The following is a 23,589-nucleotide window of genomic DNA, read 5'->3' as shown; positions in this document are numbered from 1 at the left end:
TCATTGAAGGTCTAAAAGATCAGTACATCACTATAGAAAATCCACTAGACTTTTGGGATGCTTTACAGCATAGAAATTACCACCAGAAAACGGTGTTGCTTCCAAAGGCTAGAAATGACTAGAAGAATCTAAGATTCTTGGATTACAAAGTCATGGATGAGTACAACTCAGTCTTGTTTAAGACAGTCTCGATACTGAGACTTTGTGGTGAAGTAGTAACCAAGGAAGAGTTACTAGAGAAGTCCTATTCCACATTCCATGTGTCGAAAGTCATATTGTAACAACAGTATAGAATAAAAGGCTTCGCCACTTATACTGATCTGATTTTCAAAAGGACCATATTTCGATACGACTAGTCTTATTGCTTTATGATTGCATTCGTGTTTATTTTAACCTAAGGATCATTCACGATTTATATGGAATTGGTTTTAAGATTATTAAATCTTGCCTGATCTTACTTAAACATATGAATGTTTTAAAGAGTTGCCTAAAGGGCATAAAACCAAGTAAGAAATCATGAATGGTATAGAAAGCCTAGTAGGAAACTATGGCTAAGGCATTTGCCTATAAGGCATTATATAAACCCAAAGAAATGTGGTCCATTGAAGTTATAATGAATGGTTTCCAAATAAGAAACAATGGGCAAAAAAGGTAACAAAGTTCCTTCAGATCTTTAAGAATAAAAACGCCTAAGACCTTTGAAAGAAAGTGGTCGAGACTATACCGATGATCTCTACTGATTTATACTATGCTAAGGATCAGTATGATAAGAGGCAAGAGATGTGGTGACCATATTGACAAGATGATAGGATTAGCCATCCTAGTATAGAACTTGATGCAAAAGATTAATATTGAAAAGGCACAGAGTTATCCCGTAAAGATCTCACGTTGTGAAACATGTACACATAGGGAAACTCATTAGGCTTAATTATCCCAAAGCACCACGACTTTATAGTATGGTCATGAGGGGGAGAGAGGATAAACCCATGATCAATACTACAAGTTCGTGTACTATGGTCTAAACACCATGATATATGGCTCGGCCATTACTAGACCATAAAGGGCCATTACCCGGCCAAAGAGAGGCCATGATACAAACGGCCAAACCAAAGAGGCCATCACCTATAAACAGCTTAGCCACGACTTGGCCATGACTTGGCCGTGACTTGTCTGAATAGTGCAGGCTTGTCCGCACACAGTCCATGACTCGGCCAAAGAAGCCGAAGAGACCATGAGAGACAACGGTCTGGCCGCAAAGGCCATAACCAGCCGGAAAGGCCATTACCTATAAAAGGTTCGGCCATTACCTATATGCTTGGAGACATTATGAATATACATGTACAGAATGATAATAAGCATCAGGCCATATAAGTGAGCATAGATATTCCCATCTAAAGAATGAATACGGGTCATTAAAACCAGACAAACCATCTTAAGAGATTCTGAGATAAAACCACCACATACATATATGTGCCGCCTAAGATGGAACCTCAGAAGAGGATTGAGAATATATGTTGGATAGGAGTATTACTTTCTCCCCGAATTCAAAGAAAGCTTGAGCCAAAACATGGGTGGTAAAAATAGTGGCCAAGTACGGATTGCATGATCAAATGGATCCGACTATCCAAACATTAAAGGAGAAAGATTATAAGCTGGATAAAGAAAGGGTAAAGGAATGATAAGAATGGTTTTAACCATCATTGTCTTGGCAAGATCCTCGGACTATACATTATGATATAAGACGTCCAAAGAAAGATAATATAAAGATAGCCAATTGAGAAGCTAATCGAAATGCCAGACACTGACCCGAAAAAGAATGACTAACCAGCTTAGCACCAAACGAAATTTAAAGTCCTAGAAGAGACATAATCAAGTTGCTATAGAGTCTATGCAAGATAGACCAAGTGTTCCATTAGAGTAAAGAAACTCGGATAGAAAGAAAAGGTGCATAAACAGATCCGAAGTCATGATAAGAGAAACCATACCAGACATAGAGATAAAGGCTGGCCAGCTACACATCTAAGGTACCAAACCAAGTAGTCTTGGGACGCCAAGCTGCTAGGTAACAAAGGTCCTGGATAATGAAATCTCAAAGTGATCAGATCATGTCTGGAACATAGTGGAATCACATGAAAGTGTCGACACACACATTTGTATAAAGATACATAAGAGAATAGCACTTGAACATAAGCGAGGATCATGTACCCACGAATGAGTACTCATCATACAATCATAGAATCCTAAAGATTATAAAGAATAGAAAGATAAACGTGGAGGTTCAAAGTATCTAAAGAGAGATGAGCGTATTGGCCATGTACATATACAAAAACGCCATCTGATAAACTAGTGAAATAGATGGATCTTGTGAGATAAAGAAACCGTGAGAGAGGACACATGATCACGTGGCCTAGAGTGTCTATGTCTTAACAGCATTAGATCATAGCTTTTTTTACACAAGGTACTCACAGAGATCAAAGGAACAGATTATAAGGAGATGAACTCCTATGTGGTGATTGCTGCTACAGATTTTCGATATTAAACCAAGTCTGGTCATAAGAAAGAAAATAGATACACTAAATGTAGTAAGCAGCATATGGATCACTGGATAAGATAAGATAAGAGAACAACTTTGTTCCTAAGCTGATTCATGGACTGAAGCAAAAGCAGCTGCATAAAGTATATAAAAGAAATTGATCACACATGATCATTGATCTTGGAGTTGTGTAAAAGACAATCCAATAACAGTCCATATACATATGAGAATTTATAAAGAAATTCCTTGTGCTTATACTAAACCTAAAGGAGGTTAGAAGAATGATACAAAACATATCTGTAGGCGTCCAGCACATTGGCTGAGAGCGTCCGGTCCTTCAAACTAGAGACGTCCGACTCTGTCCGTCCAAGGGCGTCCAACTCTTCAGCAAAGAGCATCCAGATTTTCTAGACACGTCCGGCTTTTAGACCTAAAAGGCGTCTGACCCTTCTTCTTGGTCACGGGCTAATAGAAACTAAAGATCAACCATCAGGTTGCAATCCGACATTAGATCCCTTAAGGATCCAGCATAGCAGAATGGTCTGCTGCTGTATGAACTCCATAAAGCTTTGTCAGAAGATTAAAAGGAGACATATAATCTGTCGGATACCAAAGAAGTATTGTAGCCCATAAAGCTTATGAGATCTATGACCTAAGGTCATTAGGCGTCATTAAGATATGAACGCAAGGAATAAGACATTACTTAAAGCAAAGAAATTGATGTCCACATATGAGATACATGAGAGTGTGTTCGGCCGAAGAGCCATGATAAGAGATTATAAAACCTCAAAGCAATAATCATTGAACACTCATAAGATTAATAAGTGGACATGTATGGACGTGGTCTATGGACTGGACATTGATCGACCAGATTGAAACATGGCAAAATGGTTATCATAGTTAACCAAAAGTAAAGAGTATAGAAGTAGATGATCACGTCTGAATCATGAATACATGCAAACACGTTTTGCAAAGACCAACATGTGATTCCCGAGGACAATGTGGTTCACATTGCTTTTCACACATGCTTTAAACAGGACACTCAGTGTCAAAGGACATGAGAAACGACCTAAGAGGTCTTAATTACGGTGCAGTAATGAAACTGGCCGATTACTCCCTTCCTACACAGACAAGATAGATCACACATCAAGATGCGTAGTATGTAGAACCTACACCGAGGTTCACATCAGGGGGAGTAGTGCGTGTTGTACTCTTTTTCCTTCATCATGGTTTTGTCCCACTGGGTTTTCCTGATAAGGTTTTAATGAGGCAACATTAAGCGTACTACAAATCCTGTATGCGCCAGTTGAAGGATCTTCGGTGATGCATTCATCAGGGGGAGTGTCATGTGTTGTACTCTTTTTCCTGTCTACGGTTTCTATTTTTTTCTACCTTGGGTTTTTGGTTTTCCTAGAGAGGTTTTAATGAGGCAACGTCGTGCATGATACAAATCCATATGGTTATGACATCCAAGGGGGAGTGTTATAAATCATTATGTGGATGGCCCATAACCAAGACCAAGACAAGGTCCAGCCGTGTACAAGAGGAGAGAGAGTCGGCGGCCAAGTTCCTAGTCGGCCAAGAGTTAGGATGTTTTCCATTTATCTGTTTTAGATCTTTTCCTATTTCATGTTGTATTAGGTTTTGGATAATTTCCTTTTTCCTATACTTTGTAATCTTTATATAAGGAACCTCTATTACTCATTAATAAGACACACGAAATATTCAGTCTCAAAACCTTCGTTCACAACAGTATCCTTGTAATCAAAAATTATTTAAAAATATTAGGCATTTTATATCTAATTATATAAATTGATCCAAAAATAATCAAAAATACTAATTACATATTGTTTGAATCAGTTAATTTTATCTGAAAATAATCTTGGTTACGATTTAGTTGGGTATTTTATATCCAAATTATCTAATTTTATCCTATATACTCAAAATAACTTATTATTATAGCAACTAGCCAAATAAATCAATAAAACAATAAAATGATTATTAACCAAACAAATCAATGTGGAAGATCAAGTTTGATTTTAGTAGCAAAAGAAAATCAAATTACAATCACTCTCTTTCCGGTTCCATTAACCACTGAACCGGCTCTTTATTCCAACATCTAACACCTAAAAGGCTATAAAACACTTTCATCTAATACCACCAGTGTCACTCAAGTTGAAAACTCAAACAACATCGTGTGCTTATACTTCTCACCAGCCTTGACCACAACACACGGGAAACTCTTCTGGTTAATCGCGTTAGGGAACCCCTGCGTCTCAAGGCACACACCTGAATGCTTCCCATAAACCGCATTCCCTTTCCCCACCACTCCATCCACATAGTTCCCCGTATAAAACTGCACACCCGGAGCATCGGTCCACAAGTCCATCACCCTTGAGCTCTCACCGTCTCTTAGCTTCGCCGCGTGTTTCAGCCCGTCTTTCTCTTGATCAGCACAGTCCAACACGTAGTTGTGATCATATCCTATACCCACCTCTCCAATACGATCTCCTATCCGTTTCTCCTCGGTGAAATCGAATGGAGTTCCTTTTACCGGTAAGAGCTCACCTGTAGGAACTGAGTGTTGATCCACGGGGGTGATATGAGAACCCCAGATTTGGATCCTGTGGTCAAGAATGTTTCCTGAGTCGTGACCCGATAAGTTCCAGTATGTATGCTGAGCTAAGCTGATTGGAGTGTCTTTGTTCTCAGGAACTGCCTCCATGTCAAGTCTCATGGTCGTGGCTGACGTGAGAGTGTATGTGGCCGTGACAGTAACCGCACCGGGATAACCTGTTAAATGTTACAACACATATTATATATTTAGCTTATCCAATCTCATGTAGAATATATTTCTTTTCTAACAACCTTCTTCTCCATCGGCGCTGTGATATTTGAATGTGATGAAAGGTTTGTCACCGTCTTTCTTGTGTCCTGCGACTTCCCATGTCTTCTTATCGAAACCTTTGTTACCACCTGAAAGATAAAGATTAATATTTTTATGTTGTTACACATCCGATTAGGTTCACTGGAAAGGTGCAGAATCATATAGAGGAAAGAAGAAGGGTTATATTTACCGTGGAGGCTATTGGGACCGTTGTTGATGGGCAAAGTGTAGTCAACTCCATTGAGACTAAACTTGCCTTCTTTGATCCGATTTGCTACACGACCAACTATGCACCCAAAGTAAGGTGCAAGCCCGTTCTGTAACAATCACATACTTCAGATTCATCACCACTTTAAAGAATTCAGTTAATTATATATATACATATATATATATATATATATATATTAATCAGACTGATTTTAACAATATTATTCAGACACTATGCATTCGAAGTAGTTCAGACACATCAGTTGTTGTTGCTAATAAGTACTCTATTTACAATTCGGACAACAGAAACCACATGGGTAAGAGTTTGAGATCAGAACTCTCTTTTTCTTTTTTTTTCTGTAAATCAGATCTAATGAAATATGTGTCGAGATCAATGACAGAGTTAGGTGATTAATTCAAAGAGAAGTATTATACCACATATGGATCCACAGAGTCAAATCCGAGAACCACATCAGCCAGTTTCCCTTTGTTTAAGAAAAAAAAGACAAACTCGATCATCAGATGGTTAATTGGGATTAGGAGAAAACGGAATACATAAAAAATAAAAAAAAAAGGGAGGAAGAAGGAGAAGGAGAAGAAACCGTTCTTGTCGGGGACAGACAAGGAGGTGATGGTGGCGCCAAAATTAGAGATCTTGACCTGCATGGATCCATTGTTTAGCTCGAAGATCCCAGGAGTATTGGTATTCTTGCTCTGATCTGCCATTATTAGGGTAAAGGATAAGAAGGAGGAAAGTGAATTAGATTTTGTTGATACGTAGAGAGAAACAAGGGGGAAGTGATCACTTCTGTTGAGCTGACGTCATCTCCATCTCAAACGCTCATCTTGTTTTTTTTTTTTCTCAAAAAGAAAACAATTAATTAAAACACACCAATTTTTTGAATATTACATTTATTTATATAATTAATTAATTTTTAGGGGTAGAACGGGAATAGACCTCAAAGAAACGCAAAAACACACAAAACAAAACAAAACTCTCCCTCTTTCTCTTTCTCTTTCTTCTTAGGGTGTCTCTCTCTTTCTCTCTTATCTCAAGCTAAGCAGTCATCGATGGCGTCTCACGCTTCGAATCTCTGGGTGCTTCTAGGTTTAGGCATCGCTGGGATTCTCCTGGCTGCTAAGAAGCTGAAGAAGACCATCCGTGAAGATTTCGGCGCCTTCGTCGACAAGCTCCTTCTGCTTCCTCCGCCTCAGCCTGCTCCTCCCAAAGCCCCTCATCCTCTCACCGGTCTCTCTTTCGCCATATCCGACGTGTAAGTCACCGTACACTTGTTTCCCCCTCGGACTCTGCACTCTAAATGTATTTAATTTTTGTGAAGTTTTGGAGAATTAGGTGGAGAATCTTTGTTTGCTGAATAGTCAAACTGCGTTGACTCCGTTCATCAGGAGGATTATATATTTTGTTCGTTGAACTTATGAGAGTTTAGTTGATTCATTTGAAGATATGATTCTGAAAGGTTGCTTGTAGTAGATTCAAATGTGATAGTTATATCAAACACCTTTAGAGATAGGATGAGATTTTACTTCATTAAGATATAAGCTGTATTACTGCTGTTGGGACTGTTGCTGTTTAACCGTTAAGAGATTAGTAACTGTTTATCTAATTTATGTTCATATTTCATTCTCTTGTGTGAACTTTTGAATTTCAGTCAAGGGTTCAAGAAGCTAAGGTTACTCTTTCTTTCTTTCTCATTTGTTTTACAGATTCGATGTTACAGGCTACGTGACTGGCTTTGGTCATCCAGATTGGGTTAAGACGCATGAAGCTGCTTCGTCAACATGTCCTGTGGTTTCAACTCTCGTTGAAGGTGGAGCCACTTGCGTTGGCAAAACTGTTGTTGATGAACTTGCCTTTAGGTTTGTCTCTCTTTTCCATTACCTGTATCTCGAATTTCAGAATAGGACATATAGTTTGTGATTTTTTTTTATTTATCAAGTGAAGAAGAAAGACAAGCATTACGACTGTGTATCAAGTATTTTGATTCTCTTTTTTTTTTTTTTTTTTTTCCGGTTTTTGTTTGCTTCAGTATCAGTGGAGAAAACAAGCATTACGAGTCTCCCACAAATCCTGCTGCTCATGATCGTATTCCTGGTGGCGCTTGCAGTGGAGCTGCTGTTGCCGTGGCCACTAACGCTGTGGATTTTGCCTTAGGTGAGTTCAGTATATACTTTTTTTCCTTGCTAGGGGAAATGTTGTGCAAGATAGACCAAAGTTTTGTTAACAAAACATGTTGGCACTTATATACCTCTAGGAAGACCCTAAAAAGATCCTAAACTTGTTTAGTATTTTTACATGTCATTTTCATCAAAGCTGCCACCATTCACCATAAATAAAAACACTTCTGCATTCATTTTGCTTTCATCGTAAACGAGATTTTGAAGGCTCAGAATACCCCTTGCTGTATGAATCACTGAACCATAACACACGCTTTCATAAACGTCTACTTATAGTAGAGAGTAGACGGGAAAATTTCAAGAGAGAATCACGCCCCAACTTTTCTGTATGTATAAGCATAATATATTATTATCTAACAGCTCTCTTTTAGCTGATATAATATAATTGCTTAATCTAGACTCTTATGGTCTTATGGCTATATAGTAAGACAGTTTCATACGAATTAATGTGGTAGTCTATTTATTGGCCCCTCCCTTTGATCTTTAAAATCCCATGTCTCAGCCATTTACTGGTTCCGGTTCAGTTTCCATAAGAGTATGGTTCTGATGACTTTGCATCATTGCAGGCATCGACACAGTTGGCGGGGTAAGAGTGCCTGCTGGATACTGTGGCGTTCTTGGATTCAAATCTTCCCATGGGGCTATTTCAAACACGGGGATCATACCAGTATCGTCTAGTCTTGACTCTGTTGGTATGAACACAAATACATGTGTCTTTGTGCTCTAATAATCTGGATCTTATATATACTTACATATAATGAAAGATGACTTCGTTCATATGACAATATACATTTATAGCACTATTATATGAACATTAGGTTGATTCTGATCAATAGGTATTTCCTTCAGGATGGTTTGCACGCGATCCAAACACCCTACGTCGTGTTGGCCATGTACTCTTACACCTTCCGTTTGCCACACAACGGAATCCAAGGCAAATCATAGTAGCTGATGACTATTTTCAGCTCTTAAAGATCCCTGTGGACCGGATTACACAGGTTGTGACCAAATCAGCTGAAAAGCTCTTCGGAAGTATGCCCTTTGCTCTTCTTGAAGTACCTCCGTCTCTGTCATATGTCCTGATTATAATATCCTTCGTTTTATTTTCAGGACAATCGCTGAAGCATCAGAACCTGGAGAGCTATTTCGAATCTAAAGTTCCTAGCTTGAAAGAATTCACCAGGACAAAAGCCATTGCTAACACGAAGGCCCCAACTTCAAGACTACTAGCAAATGTGATGCAGCTTCTTCAAAGGTGTGCGTGTATGTTGTTTATTCACCATCAGAGGGTAAGAGAATCTCGATTTTGAACTCTAAAAACGATCTTGGCATGCATTGTAGGCACGAGTTTCTTCAGGACCATGGAGACTGGATCAATACAGTGAAGCCAGCTATTGATCCTGTGATTTCTTCACAAGTGTGTGAGAACGCAGAACTAACCAATGAAGAGATTGAGAATCTGAATGCAATCAGAAACCAGACACGAGTAGCTATTAATTCACTTCTTAAGGTATCCCTGTTCTTCCTTCACAACTTGAGCAACTTTGTTTACGTGTGTCTTGACTAAGCTTATGTGTTTTTTCCCCATATGCGTCAAGGATGATGGCATTCTGGTTATCCCAACAATGCCAACTCTTCCTCCAAAACTTGGTAGCAAAGAGATCATCTCCGAAGACTATCAAAACCGAGCTTCCAGTCTACTTAGCGTTGCTAGCATATCTGGCTGTTGTCAGGTTAGATCTCACTCTCTCAACTGTTCTTCTGTGCCCTCAAATAAATCAACAACAAAGCGATCACTTGCCATACAGCATTAGCAAACACTATTCACATGTTATACGTCTTTGAACATTTATTGGTCTGCTGATAATACAGGTGACTGTACCGCTGGGACGCCACGAGAAGTGCCCTGTTTCAGTTTCTTTCATAGGAAGACACGGCGGCGACCGCTTTTTACTAGATACAGTGCAGACAATGTATGCGTCTTTGCAAGAGAACTCCAGCATTGTTACCGATCCCAAATCATCTAAAAAGACTATCAGCCAAGAAGAGTCAGCTGAAATTGCCAAAGAGAAGGTCTATTAATTATCCAAATGGCATTGTCCTCCTTTCTCTAGTGTGGTTCTCATGTTTCTGTAAAACCAGGGTAACCAAGCATTTAAAGAGAAACAATGGCAGAAAGCTATTGGCCTATACTCAGAAGCTATTAAGCTGAATGAAAACAATGCTACTTATTACAGTAACAGAGCCGCTGCATATCTTGAAATTGGAAGGTAGTTTATTTCTCTGCTCTTAAAAACCATTCCAAGTGAGAGATGTTTTTGTGCGACATTGGCTTGATAAAACCTTATACATTACAGCTTTCTTCTAGCCGAAGAAGACTGTACCAAAGCCATCGCTCTCGACAAGAAGGTAACTTTCTTTAAACACTGGAGCTAGCTTGTAATACCACTCTTTGCATTGAACCTCAACAATGTTTTCTTTTTGTTCAGAATGTGAAAGCCTATTTAAGAAGAGGAACCGCGAGGGAAATGTTAGGCGAGTACAGGGAAGCCATGGATGGTAAACTTAAAGAACCAAGATCTAATCTATTTTTCGTCTAGTATAATCTGTTAAAAATATTGATTATTTTTGGTGAACTGTGCAGATTTCAGACACGCACTGGTGTTGGAACCAAACAACAAGAGAGCGTCTCTATCTGCCGAGAGGCTGCGAAAGGTATTCCAGTGAAGCTTCGTTTCATTGCGCAAACGTATGTTCCTTTAAAATGTATCCAAGAGTATAGGCCAATTTTGTTACAATCCTCTCATATTTAGGCATTTTATTTAGATACACTTTGCGAGAGTCTTCGCCGAAAATGGAATCAAAATATTACCGTTGTAACGGAGTTTTAGCGTTCACCAAAATTGGATTCCCAAAACTAACGTTCATCCTAAACAACGGATACCGAAACTCCCGGTCGTCTTCAAATCAATGTGAAGTTAGGTCATCCCTTTAATATACATCCGTCTGTATCCATTTCTTTCAGCGCACGTTATCTCCTCCCTCGCAAACGCTTCGCTCTAAGAGAAACACAGAGCTAAGAGGAGAGAAAAAAAAAAAAAAAAAAAAAAAGGAAACATTTGTGTTGCAGTGAGAGAGTGAACAATATAATAGAAAATTAATCAAAGGGAAATGACCACGGCAGGCTCACTAATGAACAATCTCTTGGGACTCCTTAGAATCCGCATCAAACGAGGCGTCAATCTCGCCGTCCGTGACATCAATAGCAGCGACCCTTACGTCGTTGTCAAAATGGGCAAACAGGTCATCTGATATTACAATATCACAAATATTCACGTGCAAATATTTAACTTGATTGTTTTTTTTTGTTGTTGCAGAAATTGAAGACTCGTGTTATCAACAAAGACGTAAATCCAGAATGGAATGAAGATCTGACTCTCTCCGTCACAGACCCCACTCTTACCGTCCTCTTGGTAGCTTTTATTTTACAATCATATTTTAAAATTTTATGGTTATTAGGAAATTTATGTTGATAATTTGTTTGGTATGTAGACGGTGTACGACCACGACATGTTTAGCAAGGACGACAAGATGGGCGATGCAGAGTTCGAGATAAAGCCGTATATTGAGGCTTTAAAAATGCACCTTGACGGTCTTCCTAGTGGAACCATTGTCACCACGGTTCAGCCATGTCGTCGCAACTGTCTAGCTGAGGAGTCTAAAGTCACTTGGGTCGACGGTAAGCTCGTTCAGGATCTCGTTCTCAGATTACGTCACGTTGAATGTGGAGAGGTCGAGGCTCAGCTTCAGTGGATTGACCTCCCTGGCTCCAAGGGTCTATGAATGACTTTTTCTTTACTAATCATCCTTACTTTTTGAGAGTTTTTTCAAACTGAATTTGAATTAAAAGTCAAAATCAAAAGTAAGAACATAACCATCTTGAAGTAGAAAACGCATATTAATCTATGCATGAGGGTATGAGGATTAAGAGCGTTGAGTGATGTTTTGTTCCCAAATGGTGATCGAGTCCTATATATTGTCCATGTATATTTGGTTAGCTATGTGCCTCGAATAAATCCTTTGATTGACACGAACAGTTGATTTTATTTGCATGTTTTTATACAGTGATACATACACACATATTGCGATGCTTGTATGTTCATATATTTTCATTAGTTCAGTAATATTAACCAAAAGAACAGAAAATGATCCAAACTCAGCCATAAACGTTTTAAATAAAATTTAAAATCAGCATGGTACCATTCACATTGATACCATAAGGCCCTTTTCGACAACTGATATCAGAAGTTAATGTTTACGGTGCTGATTTCTGAAGCACAACATATGTAATTAAACGTAGTGAACAAGATTCACCTCTAAGAAAGTAATTCTGAATCTCATGAAGAAATATGAAATAATGGGGTCGAAGTGAAAAGAGACAACGGAGATAATTAGGTGAAGAGAATCCAGATGTACTATAATGAGTGATCCACCATCGGTGAAAACGACAAAACACGTGAACCCACTCTTGTCCTTTAATACAACGTGTCTCGATGATCACGATCAGTAGTGTGTCAAGTGAGTCACCGAGATAACACTGAAGCGTCTTATTGTTATTTACGGAAAAAATAAAAGAGATTCGACTATAGTATACTGTTTCTCATTTTTTATGTTTGATAGAGATCCCAAGGGACCCTAAAATTACGGTTCCCAATGAACGATCTAGAGATTCCCTTCCACCAACTCCCAAATTACTCAATTGGTTTTACAAAACCTTTTTTACTACTCTTAAAATTTTCTATAGTTATTTTTTGTTCTAAAATAATAGATTTTCTAAAATTTTAAAATATTTTTAGTAGTTAATATTGATAAGTTGTATACTTTTTAAAAACATTAATTAAAATATTTGAATTGAAAAAAAAATATTTGAATTGATAAATTACTATCGGTAGATAGTATTGCAAAAGAAATAAACAATAAATTTAATTATAAACATTTTTTTTTTAATATGCGTGAAGATTCTAGAATTTGTTTTTTTTTGAGAACATTGGGAGTATTGTTTAATTTTGTTTGACCTGAAACTCATTTCCAAGAAACTTACATTCATTCAACCAAAAAAAAAAAAAAACTTACATTCATATTCTTCAAAAAGAAAACGGTATGTTATGAATTGTAACGTTTTTAGCAATGCCTATCAATTGAGATTTCTTTTTCTTTTGAAAAGATGTCACTTGACCACCGAGGAGATATACCACATTTGCGCATGCATGCAAACACAGAGATTTTTGTCCAAAAAATCTCTGAGTCCCACCAATAATATACACATCCACCAAAGGGTAACATAGTCCACAACGTCTCTCATTTCTATACATGCTCGTCTCACTATCTTCCCTTTCCAAGCTGATTTTTATTTTTGCTCAAATCACCCATTTTAGTAATTAAATTTAAAAATGCCACTTTACTATTTGGACAAATCTCCAAAATAGCACATTTCTAAGTTTATATCACAAAAATAGCACTCAAAAACTAAAATGACCAAAATAGCACCTTTCTAAGTTTATCATTTGAAAATTTTAAGTTTTTTATTTTTCAAAATTTGAAATCTTATCCCCAAAACCTCATTTCTAAACTCTAAACCCTAAACCCTAAACCCTAAACCATAAACCCTAAACCCTAAACTCTAAACCCTAAACCCTAAACCCTAAACCCTAAACCCTAAACTCTAAACCCTAAACCCTAAATCCTAAACCCCACCCTTTAACTCTAAACCCTAAATTTGTGACTTTTGATAAAACATTAAGTGCTATTTTTGTGACTTTTGACCTTGAGTGCTAGTTTGGGAACAAAAACTTGATTTAGTGATATTTTTGCCTTTTTCTCTTAATATATTTAATTAAATGGTATCTAAATTCAAATATGTAAGAAAAATTTGTGTTTAAATTAAAAAATAAATAACGTATTTATATAGTAAAAGACTAGATCACATTACATTTACTTGAAATTTACAAGTAGATATTGACCAAAGAACGTTTTGGTTCAATTTGTAACCGCGTAATGTTGTTTTTACTTATTTACAGTCGGTGAGTAAAGAGGGGAGGCAACCTCGAAAACGACGTCACGGTTTCCCTATAAAATCGGGCGGGCAGTTAGCTACTCTCTCTCACCCACAAAAAAAACCTCAAAACATATATCGCTCTCTCGCTCTCTCGATCTATCAGATCGTAAACACACAAAATACATTTCGTTCCCGAGTTGTGAATTGATGCAGCAGAGAGGCCGATCCGTCAACCGTAGATCAAGAAGCTTCTCCCGATCCAGACTCGCCGTCGAAGGCCACTGAACCCAAACTCTCTCTCTTGTTCTCTCTCGCAAACAGATCTCTTTTTTCCGACGAACACCTTTCCCACAATGGCAGCATCGTACGGTGAGATCTCCGATAATAAACGTCGTATCTAGAAAATAATTTAGTATTGTAGACGTTGTTGAAATGATTATCGACTTGTATTGTATGATTAAATAATCGGAAAATGGAAATTAAAAACACGAGAGAGAATGTTAAATCTGATTTTGGATTTGTTTATTAATTGATGGAAATAATAATGTGGGAGCAGAAGCAGAGCGTGACGTCCAGAAGAATTACTGGATTGAGCATTCGGCTGATCTGACTGTTGAAGCTATGATGCTCGACTCTCGTGCTGCTGATCTCGACAAGGAAGAACGCCCTGAGGTATTATACCTATATATATTTTTTTGATTAAATAAATTCATATTTTGAAGGAAATGTTTTCTTTGTCTCTTAGCCTTTTGCGATTTCGTGAATCTGATGGGGTTGGTTTAACGTTGCTGACAGGTGCTCTCTTTGCTTCCACCCTACGAAGGCAAGTCGGTGCTGGAGCTTGGAGCTGGTATTGGTCGTTTCACTGGTGAATTGGCTCAGAAGGCTGGTGAACTCATTGCTCTTGACTTCATTGATAGCGTCATCAAGAAGGTTTTTTCTTATTCACCTTCTTAGGTCTTGTTGTTATGCCTAATTTCTCATGGCCTTCAAAATTTTATTGCAGAATGAGAGTGTTAATGGGCACTACAAGAATGTGAAGTTTATGTGTGCTGATGTTACCTCCCCTGACCTGAACATCACTGATGGATCCATCGACTTAATTTTCTCCAACTGGCTTCTCATGTATCTCTCTGACAAAGAGGTATAACATCATCTTTTTTTATCAATGAGAAAGCAAGTAAGTTTTTATTTTTAAAAAAATGGTTTTGTTTTTGGTGCAGGTGGAGCTTTTGGTAGAAAGGATGGTTGGTTGGATCAAAGTTGGAGGATACATTTTCTTCCGAGAATCTTGCTTCCACCAATCTGGTGACAGCAAGCGCAAGTCCAACCCCACTCACTACCGTGAACCCCGTTTCTATACCAAGGTTCTTACTTTCTCGGAACTGCATTTTCAAATTTATCAGTGGAATACGGAAGTTCACTCACGTAGACGTTATGCTGGTGAAAAAATGCAGGTATTTCAAGAATGTGTGACACGAGATGCTGCTGGGAACTCATTTGAGCTCTCTATGATCGGGCAAAAGTGCATTGGAGCTTATGTGAAGAACAAGAAGAATCAGAACCAGGTAAAACTAAGACTCTGTCTTATCAGGATTATCTATTTCCTTTTACTCCGAGATCTTTGACCATTGATAACACTCTTTGTGATGTGGAATGCAGATTTGCTGGATTTGGCAGAAAGTCAGCTCAGAGAATGACAGAGGCTTCCAACGTTTCTTGGACAACGTTCAATACAAATCCAGTGGGATCCTCCGCTATGAGCGTGTCTTTGGACAAGGCTTTGTGAGCACTGGTGGAATCGGTAAAATCCCAATTTGCTTTTGCTTGTATTGCGAGATGTTCTGTGTTGTACACGATCAGTACTTATATGTGTTTGTGTTTTGTTTTTTAATACAGAGACAACCAAAGAGTTTGTGGAGAAAATGGATCTGAAACCAGGACAGAAAGTGTTAGATGTTGGTTGTGGCATTGGTGGAGGTGACTTCTACATGGCTGAGAACTTCGATGTTCATGTGGTTGGTATCGATCTGTCCGTCAACATGATTTCATTCGCACTGGAACGTGCTATTGGACTCAACTGCTCGGTTGAGTTTGAGGTCGCGGATTGCACCACAAAACATTACCCTGAGAATTCCTTTGATGTCATTTACAGCCGTGACACTATTCTGCACATCCAAGTACACAAACTCTATCTCAGTCGGCTGTTCTCTCTTGCAAGTTTATCACTGTGAATGCTTAACTCATTTTCTCTCTCTTTTTTTTTTTAAAACAGGACAAACCAGCTTTGTTCAGGACTTTCTTCAAGTGGCTTAAACCGGGAGGCAAAGTGCTCATCAGCGACTACTGTAAGAGCTCGGAAACTCCATCTCCTGAGTTTTCTGAGTACATCAAACAGAGAGGATATGATCTCCATGATGTTCAAGCTTATGGGCAGGTTTGTGTATTTTTTTTCAAAAGATATGTTATTGTTTGTGTGTCAGAACAGTAACTCTTAACGCGAATATTCAATGTATAGATGCTAAAAGACGCAGGCTTTAACGATGTGATCGCAGAAGACCGTACTGATCAGGTAAATGAATCTATTATATATACATTCTGGAAAGCGAGAACTATTGGTTTTAACAGAGTTTGTATTTTGAATATATACAGTTTATGCAAGTCCTGAGACGTGAACTAGAGAGGGTGGAGAAAGAAAAGGAAGAGTTCATCTCCGACTTCTCCAAAGTATCTTTTTCTTGTTTCCAAAAAGTTGATATATAATAGAACAACAATCGAAGCTCTATCTATTGATTTTTTTTGTTTAGAGTTAACTAACAAAGCTTATAAAATAAACACAGGAGGACTACGAGGACATAGTTGGTGGATGGAAGGCGAAGCTGGAGAGAAGTGCTTCGGGTGAGCAGAAGTGGGGACTTTTCATCGCCAACAAGAACTAATAACCTCTTTTACTTCAAAATGCTTCTTTGCTTCTTCAATAATAAAAAAAACATCATTTCCGTTTGGCAATGATGTGTGGACTTTGTGTGTTGTTTGTTTCTTACCTTCACTGTTTTCGGTTAGATATGTAAACCGAATTTCGTTTGGTTCGATCTTTGTTTCGTATCTCAATTTGTTTCAAATTATAAGCATTATAATATTTGGATTTTCTTTTTCAGTTTTATATTTCTGTGGCAATGTGTATTGGTACAACCGGGTTATTCATATTGAAAATGTCCTACATGTTGGTCTTTCAGCTGTGGTTTCAGTTCAACCAAATCTGAATTGTATGTAGATTGTGATGGAACCAGGTCCAAGTCAATCTTCTAACTCCATTTTAAATTAGGCCACCTTTTTATTATTTTGGGCTTTTAGGCCCAAAAAGTTGAACACAGTTGAAACTGGAACTTCTAAATGAAAACTCAGAACTTATGTTAGAGCATGTTTATCGCTGGCTTTTAACAGGGTTGCTTAGGTTAGTTAGGATTAAAAAAAGAAAGAAAAAAAAACGTTAACCCAAGACAAAAAAGACATTAATCTTCGCTCTCTTATTTTAATTAGGAGCGAAGACACAGCTCTTAGAAGACACGTGTCATAAAACTATTGGGTAGAGGAGAAGTGTCGAGTTCTTCCGTCTCATTTCTTCTCTCGAGATGGATCGCGACTCTCTAACTCCCTCGAGTCCGGTCTTACGGCTGAGAGCTCTCGTGGGGATGCTGATTCGAAGAAACTGGTAAACCAACCGATTCTTCCGTTTGTTTACGCTGTGGTTTTGCTTCCTCTCGAATTTAGTTGCCTTTGAGACGTAAGAGATAGAGTTTCTGGTTTATTGTTTGTTCTTATAAATTTAGAAAGTAATCTATTTGAGCTTGTTATATATGGAAGGAAGCTTCATATCTTTTAAACTGTTTTGAGCAATTGGAGTTTGTGTTCAGTGGTTGCAATGCTTTGGCTCAGGCTTATCAATCTGTATGAGGACACCTGATCGTTGGGTTGTAATGGTTTAGTTTTATTGACAAGTTTTCATCTTGAGTTTCACCGGCAGGATGATTAATACTCATCAATATTGTTTTTGTTTTGTAAAACTGTTTCTGCATGATGAATGTGGTGGTTGGACGAATGAGAAACACAACTTGTATCTTGATTCTTTGGGGAACTCATTTGTTAAGCAGTTGTATTCTTTGCTTGCGGGAGGAGGGACTCAGACTAGAACTCGTGATTGTGTTTAATCTATAGCTTTTATTTTTGTCTCTTTGCAGAGGGGCTTTGATGTCTGATGCTATGATTTTGCCTTGCGGACACACTTTTGGAGCTGGAGGAATATAACAAGTTAAACAAATGGTACGGAGTTTTATGTCTTTCATCACAATCTCTTATTTTACTCTCTCCTTATGGAATCTGTTTTTTTGGTTGTGTTCTCTTAGAAAGCTTGCTGCACTTGTTCGCAGCCAGTCTCAGAAGACTCCATCACCCCAAATCTCAGTGAGTAAATTATTCATGTTCATGTGATTTGAGTGTCTCAGAGAATTCATTTTCACGGCTATTTACGCAGCTCTGCGAGTTGCAGTACAAGCATTCTGCCGAGAAGAGAAGTCACATTCGAACCATTCATCTAAGCGAAAACGAGAAGGATTTGATCAAGTAACGCACTACCACTTACTAAATCATATTGACCTCTCACGTTTAATTACAAGAGATTTACATTTCCATAAATTCAGGAGAGACACACATTTGGTGACACAACTTATACTAATCGTTCAAGGAACAGAACCAATCATTTCCCTTTTGTTGTGGCAGATCGAGTTATAATAAAGGTCAATCCTGTCTTTCTTCTTCCTGCACTTTTCTATAGCAAATGTATTTTTTTAACCGTTAGAGTCAAACATGGAGCAGGGAACGAGAGGACACCACCTCGGTTCTATTGATTGTTTGATTTAAGTCTTAACCGGTGTAAAATCTTGTGATTTGCTTTCGATCAATAGCTGTTACATATAACAACGAGAAAAAGAATATTCACAGACACACACATGCACATGTGTTTTTTTTAAGAACCCCTAATGGGGTTTTACCATTGGAACAAAGAAAACAAAAATAGTTTAACAACATCTCTTAACAAAAATTTAGTAATTAAATACTCACTCTGTTTTTGAAAGTAAGATTTTCTAGAGTATGCACGCTTATTAAGAATTTAATAAATATTTGTAATTTAATTTATTTTTTACTTTATTATACACTTTCCACCAATGAAATTTAATCAATTCAAATATTCTCAATTAATGATCCTCAAAAGTATAAAAAAATGCTTTAACAATATAGAAAATCTATCTTTATGGAACACAAAAAAATTTAAAACATCTTACTTTCGGGAACGGAGATAATATTACTTAAGAGAATGGATCTTTTCCATTGAACATGCACTTACAACTTGCAACGTAAAGCCAGTATGGGTGTAAAACCAAGCTAACATACATTGCTTTGTCTTGTGATGACTCAGGGGTCAATCCGTGAGTTTTTTTTAAAACATTCCAATTCATTTCTTGCTTTTTATCGTAATTTTGCTTCTTTTTTTTTGTCTAATAAAGATACAAAGATGGACAACAAAATCAGTCTTATTTAGTATACATCCCTGTTAGGGAACGTGCTAGGCGCTAGTCGGGCGGTCGGTTAGGCCTAGCGCCTAAAGAAAAAATCGGGAATTAATCAAAAATTATGTGGGGCGAAATTTTTAGATTGTTTACTATATTATAAAATTTGTTAATCTTTAATTGTGTATAAAATTAATACATTTTCATGTTTAAGATTGTATGAAATACACAAATAGAATATATAAACTTAATATAATGTAATTTTCATCACAATTATGAATATAAATGATATTTATAAAATTTTAGATCAAATAAATAAATAAAAACATTATTAAAAAAATAGATTAGGCGGACGGTCATTTAAGCGGTCTAAGCGGAGAAAATTGGATATCCGAATTTTTAAACCGATTTGGCATAAATCGGAGCAGAAGAGTGACGCGTAGCGCCTAGGCGGCCGCCTATGCGGTTAGGCGGCCGATTTTTACAATAGGGGTATACATATATCATATACAAACTGTAGACTTATATATATATGAAGCTTAAATAACAATTTTTTAAATATTTATCGGTTTACGGTTTACTAATCCGCAAAGTCTGATTCTTAAACCCTGGAATTGGAAACCATATGATGGATGGGTTTATTGACTTTTTCCCAGTGCCAAGATTTGAGTTCTTCATTGACATCCCATCCATATCGAAAGATATATAGATCTCATTGAGTATATAATAGACATCTTTATTTAATTAAATTGTTCAATGTACTTTCACTCGTAGGTGAAGCCTGAGAGTAGCAAAAAAAAAACAACAACAACAAACAAACAAAATAAAACCAAAAGAAAAACATTCCACCGAGCATATAGCCTTAGGACTGTGGAGAGGAGATAAATACAAAGGCCTTGAAATCACAACATACCAAGACTAGATTCGTTAGACTCCTATTTAGGTTTTGACCCAACCCTATCTCTACTACACACACACCTACTCTTCTATTCTGTAATCAACAGTGTCAATTTCAATCTCTCAGTCAATTAATATGCAATATCTATCAATTTTCATATCACATTATAATTATACTTTACCAATGGTCAATTATTAACACACAAACCAATCTTAGATATTTTTCTTTGAAACTACCAATCTTGGATATTGATATATCATTCTAGAAAAAAACACCAACATATCTAGGTAGACTTGATTGGCAAAAATAAACAAGTTAGACTATAATAGCTACGCCCCTCGCTAGCCAGTTAACGTATATATTAATATATAACAGAGAATGTAATGCAGTCTTACATTGTCAGAGTATTATATACTGTGACACTTTCTAATGTGAATGTGTGTATAACGTATACACGTACACATGGGGCATACATGTATTATGATGACCTCATGATAGGAGAGATTCACTGACAATAATATAATAAAGACTTGAAAATAGGCTTTAATCGTCAAATTTTGATAAAATTGGTTTTGTCTCTCAAGACTCAAAGGGAGAAAAGGAGTAAATGAAGAATCACATGACAGATTCAACCAAAAGTAGAGAAAAATAAAACGCAGAGAATAAGAGGATGCGGGTGATTCACAGCCAAGCCAACCAATGGTCCACCTCAATGCCTGCCACCATTTTGCCCCTCGCAGTCTCATCCCTTCTCCAGTCTTGTCAATTCCTCTCTGTCTCTCCCTCTTCTTCTTTTAATTTGTCTCTTCCATCTTTGGGTGTTTATTAAAAAGGTTCTCCAAATTATCAATGACTAGTGTCGGTCCACTATTCACCTATTTTTGGTTAGATTTTTAGTTGTCATTTTATGTTAATAATTAGTTATTCAAAAAAATAATAATTAGTTATTGAACCTACGACATTCTCTTATAAGAGATCATTCCTTTCGTGTAAATTACAATGGACGTGTGTGTTTGGGACAACTAGACGGCCGTCTCTATATATTATCTACGTAGATGTCAAGATGTCACGAATTATATAACATATATAAATTATCCACTACTACAAAATAAATAAAAAATTTCATAAATAAATTATCTGTATACTTATAATGAAAGTTTTCATACAAAAATTCAAAATATATTAAATATATAAATATTAGTAAAATATTTTATAGATATTTCAAAATTATACAAAGTCATAACTCAATGGTATCCATTATAAAATATAAATATTGTATAATACATATTTTTACATTTGAATTGAGAATCTCCATTAGTTGGAGAAACACTACAAGAAAACACATGCTTAACGACGAAGTTTAACGAGGAAAAACAATCCTCGTAAATTTGCGTCGAGTTTACGAGGAATTTACGTGAAAAACTAAAGTCATCGTTATTTCCTCGTAACGTAACGACAAAACTGTTTCGTCGTAAAGTGGATGTAACTTTACGAGTATTTTACGAGGAAAAACTATTTCCTCGTAAATACGACGTAAACTTTGCGTGGTATTTACGAGGAAATAGTTTACGTGTATTTAGCGAGGAAATTTTTGAATCCACCAACTTTTTAGGTGTTACACGTTTTTTTTGCCCACCTAATTAATTTTCGTCGTAAATTCATAGGAAAATTACAACTATCAGATTCAATTTTTCCTATAAATATGGATGTTTGAACATCATTTTAAACACACCAACAACAAAAAACGTGAAAGAAAAAAAATGGCTGGCTCGGGGACTATTTACGAGTTGCGGAAGTGGATGTATATGCATAGAGATGCTAACGGGAGAGTGACGAAAGAATACCTTGTGGGTCTGGAGACATTTATGCATCAAGCAGATTCAACACCGCTCGCCCAAGAAAGTGGTAAGATGTTCTGTCCTTGTCGGAAATGCAACAATTCGAAACTGGCAAACCGTGAAAATGTTTGGAAGCATTTAATAAATAGAGGTTTCACGGCAAATTACTATATCTGGTTTCAACATGGAGAAGGTTTTAATTATGATCAGAACGAAGCTAGTAGTAGTAATAGCAATTTTCAGGAAAAAGAACCGGTTGATCATCATTTGCATAATGAACATAGTTACCATCAGGAGGAGATGGTAGATTATGATAGGGTTCATGATATGGTAGCTGATGCATTCGTAGCTCATGATGAAGATGAAGAACCTAATATAGATGCAAAAAAGTTTTACGAAATGTTAAACGCGGCGAATCAACCACTTTACAGTGGTTGTAGAGAAGGTCTCTCTAAATTGTCGTTAGCTGCTAGAATGATGAATATTAAAACTGATCACAATCTACCTGAAAGTTGCATGAACGAATGGGCGGACTTGTTTAAAGAGTATTTGCCGGAAGACAATGTGTCTGCTGATTCTTATTATGAGATTCAGAAACTGGTTTATAGTCTTGGGTTGCCTTCGGAGATGATAGATGTTTGCATCGACAACTGCATGATCTATTGGGGAGATGATGAGAAGCTAGAAGAATGTCGATTCTGCAAGAAGCCACGATTCAAGCCGCAAGGACGGGGACGTAATAGGGTACCGTACCAAAGGATGTGGTACCTACCAATTACAGACAGATTGAAAAGATTGTATCAATCAGAGCAGACTGCTGGAAAGATGAGATGGCATGCCGAGCATACTCAGACGGATGGTGAGATGACTCATCCATCAGATGCAAGAGCCTGGAAACATTTCAACAAAGTACATCCAGATTTCGCTAGCAATATCCGGAATGTGTATCTCGGATTATGCACAGATGGATTTAGTCCGTTCGGAATGTCAGGGAGACAATATTCATTGTGGCCAGTCTTTCTTACGCCATACAACCTGCCACCGGAGATGTGCATGCAACGGGAGTTACTATTCTTGACCATATTAATACCTGGTCCTCCAAAAAGGTCCCTGGATGTTTTCCTACAACCACTGATAAAAGAGTTGAAGGATTTGTGGTCAACAGGGGTGAGGACGTATGACTGTTCAACGAAGACGAATTTTACGATGCGAGTGATGCTTTTGTGGACCATAAGTGATTTTCCTGCCTATGGGATGTTGTCTGGATGGACTACACATGGGAGATTAGCTTGTCCATATTGTAATGGAATGACAGATGTGTTTCAACTGAAGAATGGTAGGAAGACAAATTGGTTTGATTGTCACCGTCGATTTCTTCCCATTGGCCATCCTTACCGAAGAAACAAGAATT

The 23,589-nt window shown here is 37.3% G+C and overlaps 4 protein-coding genes across 5 annotated transcripts; 3 read left to right on the top strand and 1 right to left on the bottom strand.

The window, feature by feature from the left end:
• Positions 1 to 4,511: 4,511 nt before the first annotated feature.
• On the bottom strand, positions 4,512 to 6,497 carry LOC106422508 (galactose mutarotase-like). Its single transcript, XM_013863291.3, has 5 exons — positions 6,230 to 6,497; positions 6,063 to 6,112; positions 5,611 to 5,737; positions 5,402 to 5,509; positions 4,512 to 5,326 (listed from the first exon to the last, which is right to left on the bottom strand). Exons 1-5 carry the CDS (start codon positions 6,351 to 6,353, stop codon positions 4,704 to 4,706), a joined length of 1,032 nt encoding a protein of 343 aa, XP_013718745.1. The 5' UTR covers positions 6,354 to 6,497; the 3' UTR covers positions 4,512 to 4,703.
• A 113-nt stretch (positions 6,498 to 6,610) lies between these two features.
• LOC106422507 (outer envelope protein 64, chloroplastic) lies at positions 6,611 to 10,707 on the top strand. The gene is made up of 13 exons (XM_013863289.3): positions 6,611 to 6,901; positions 7,353 to 7,505; positions 7,676 to 7,800; positions 8,390 to 8,515; positions 8,673 to 8,855; positions 8,934 to 9,078; positions 9,165 to 9,333; positions 9,422 to 9,556; positions 9,696 to 9,896; positions 9,966 to 10,093; positions 10,181 to 10,232; positions 10,313 to 10,382; positions 10,468 to 10,707. The coding sequence occupies exons 1-13, from the start codon at positions 6,699 to 6,701 to the stop codon at positions 10,548 to 10,550; spliced, it is 1,773 nt and encodes a 590-aa protein (XP_013718743.1). The 5' UTR covers positions 6,611 to 6,698; the 3' UTR covers positions 10,551 to 10,707.
• A 144-nt stretch (positions 10,708 to 10,851) lies between these two features.
• On the top strand, positions 10,852 to 11,919 carry LOC106422509 (protein C2-DOMAIN ABA-RELATED 4). The gene is made up of 3 exons (XM_013863293.3): positions 10,852 to 11,126; positions 11,201 to 11,296; positions 11,376 to 11,919. The coding sequence occupies exons 1-3, from the start codon at positions 10,995 to 10,997 to the stop codon at positions 11,664 to 11,666; spliced, it is 519 nt and encodes a 172-aa protein (XP_013718747.1). The 5' UTR covers positions 10,852 to 10,994; the 3' UTR covers positions 11,667 to 11,919.
• Positions 11,920 to 13,970: 2,051 nt separating this feature from the next.
• LOC106422521 (phosphoethanolamine N-methyltransferase 1) lies at positions 13,971 to 17,041 on the top strand. Of its 2 annotated transcripts, XM_013863309.3 has the most exons (12): positions 13,972 to 14,247; positions 14,435 to 14,550; positions 14,674 to 14,811; positions 14,885 to 15,022; positions 15,102 to 15,245; positions 15,336 to 15,446; positions 15,541 to 15,682; positions 15,778 to 16,058; positions 16,154 to 16,315; positions 16,397 to 16,450; positions 16,531 to 16,605; positions 16,719 to 17,041. In XM_013863309.3, exons 1-12 carry the CDS (start codon positions 14,232 to 14,234, stop codon positions 16,815 to 16,817), a joined length of 1,476 nt encoding a protein of 491 aa, XP_013718763.1. In that variant the 5' UTR covers positions 13,972 to 14,231; the 3' UTR covers positions 16,818 to 17,041. The 2 variants fall into 2 exon arrangements, with proteins under 2 accessions (XP_022564144.1, XP_013718763.1); XM_022708423.2 differs by having other exon boundaries at positions 13,971 to 14,247; positions 15,102 to 15,446.
• Positions 17,042 to 23,589: the final 6,548 nt, after the last annotated feature.

Source organism: Brassica napus, chromosome C5 (assembly GCF_020379485.1).
Source record: "Brassica napus cultivar Da-Ae chromosome C5, Da-Ae, whole genome shotgun sequence".
NCBI classification, from domain to species: domain Eukaryota; kingdom Viridiplantae; phylum Streptophyta; class Magnoliopsida; order Brassicales; family Brassicaceae; genus Brassica; species Brassica napus.
The sequence above is the reverse complement of the archived record's forward strand: the minus strand, read 5'-3'. Positions and strand labels throughout refer to the sequence as shown.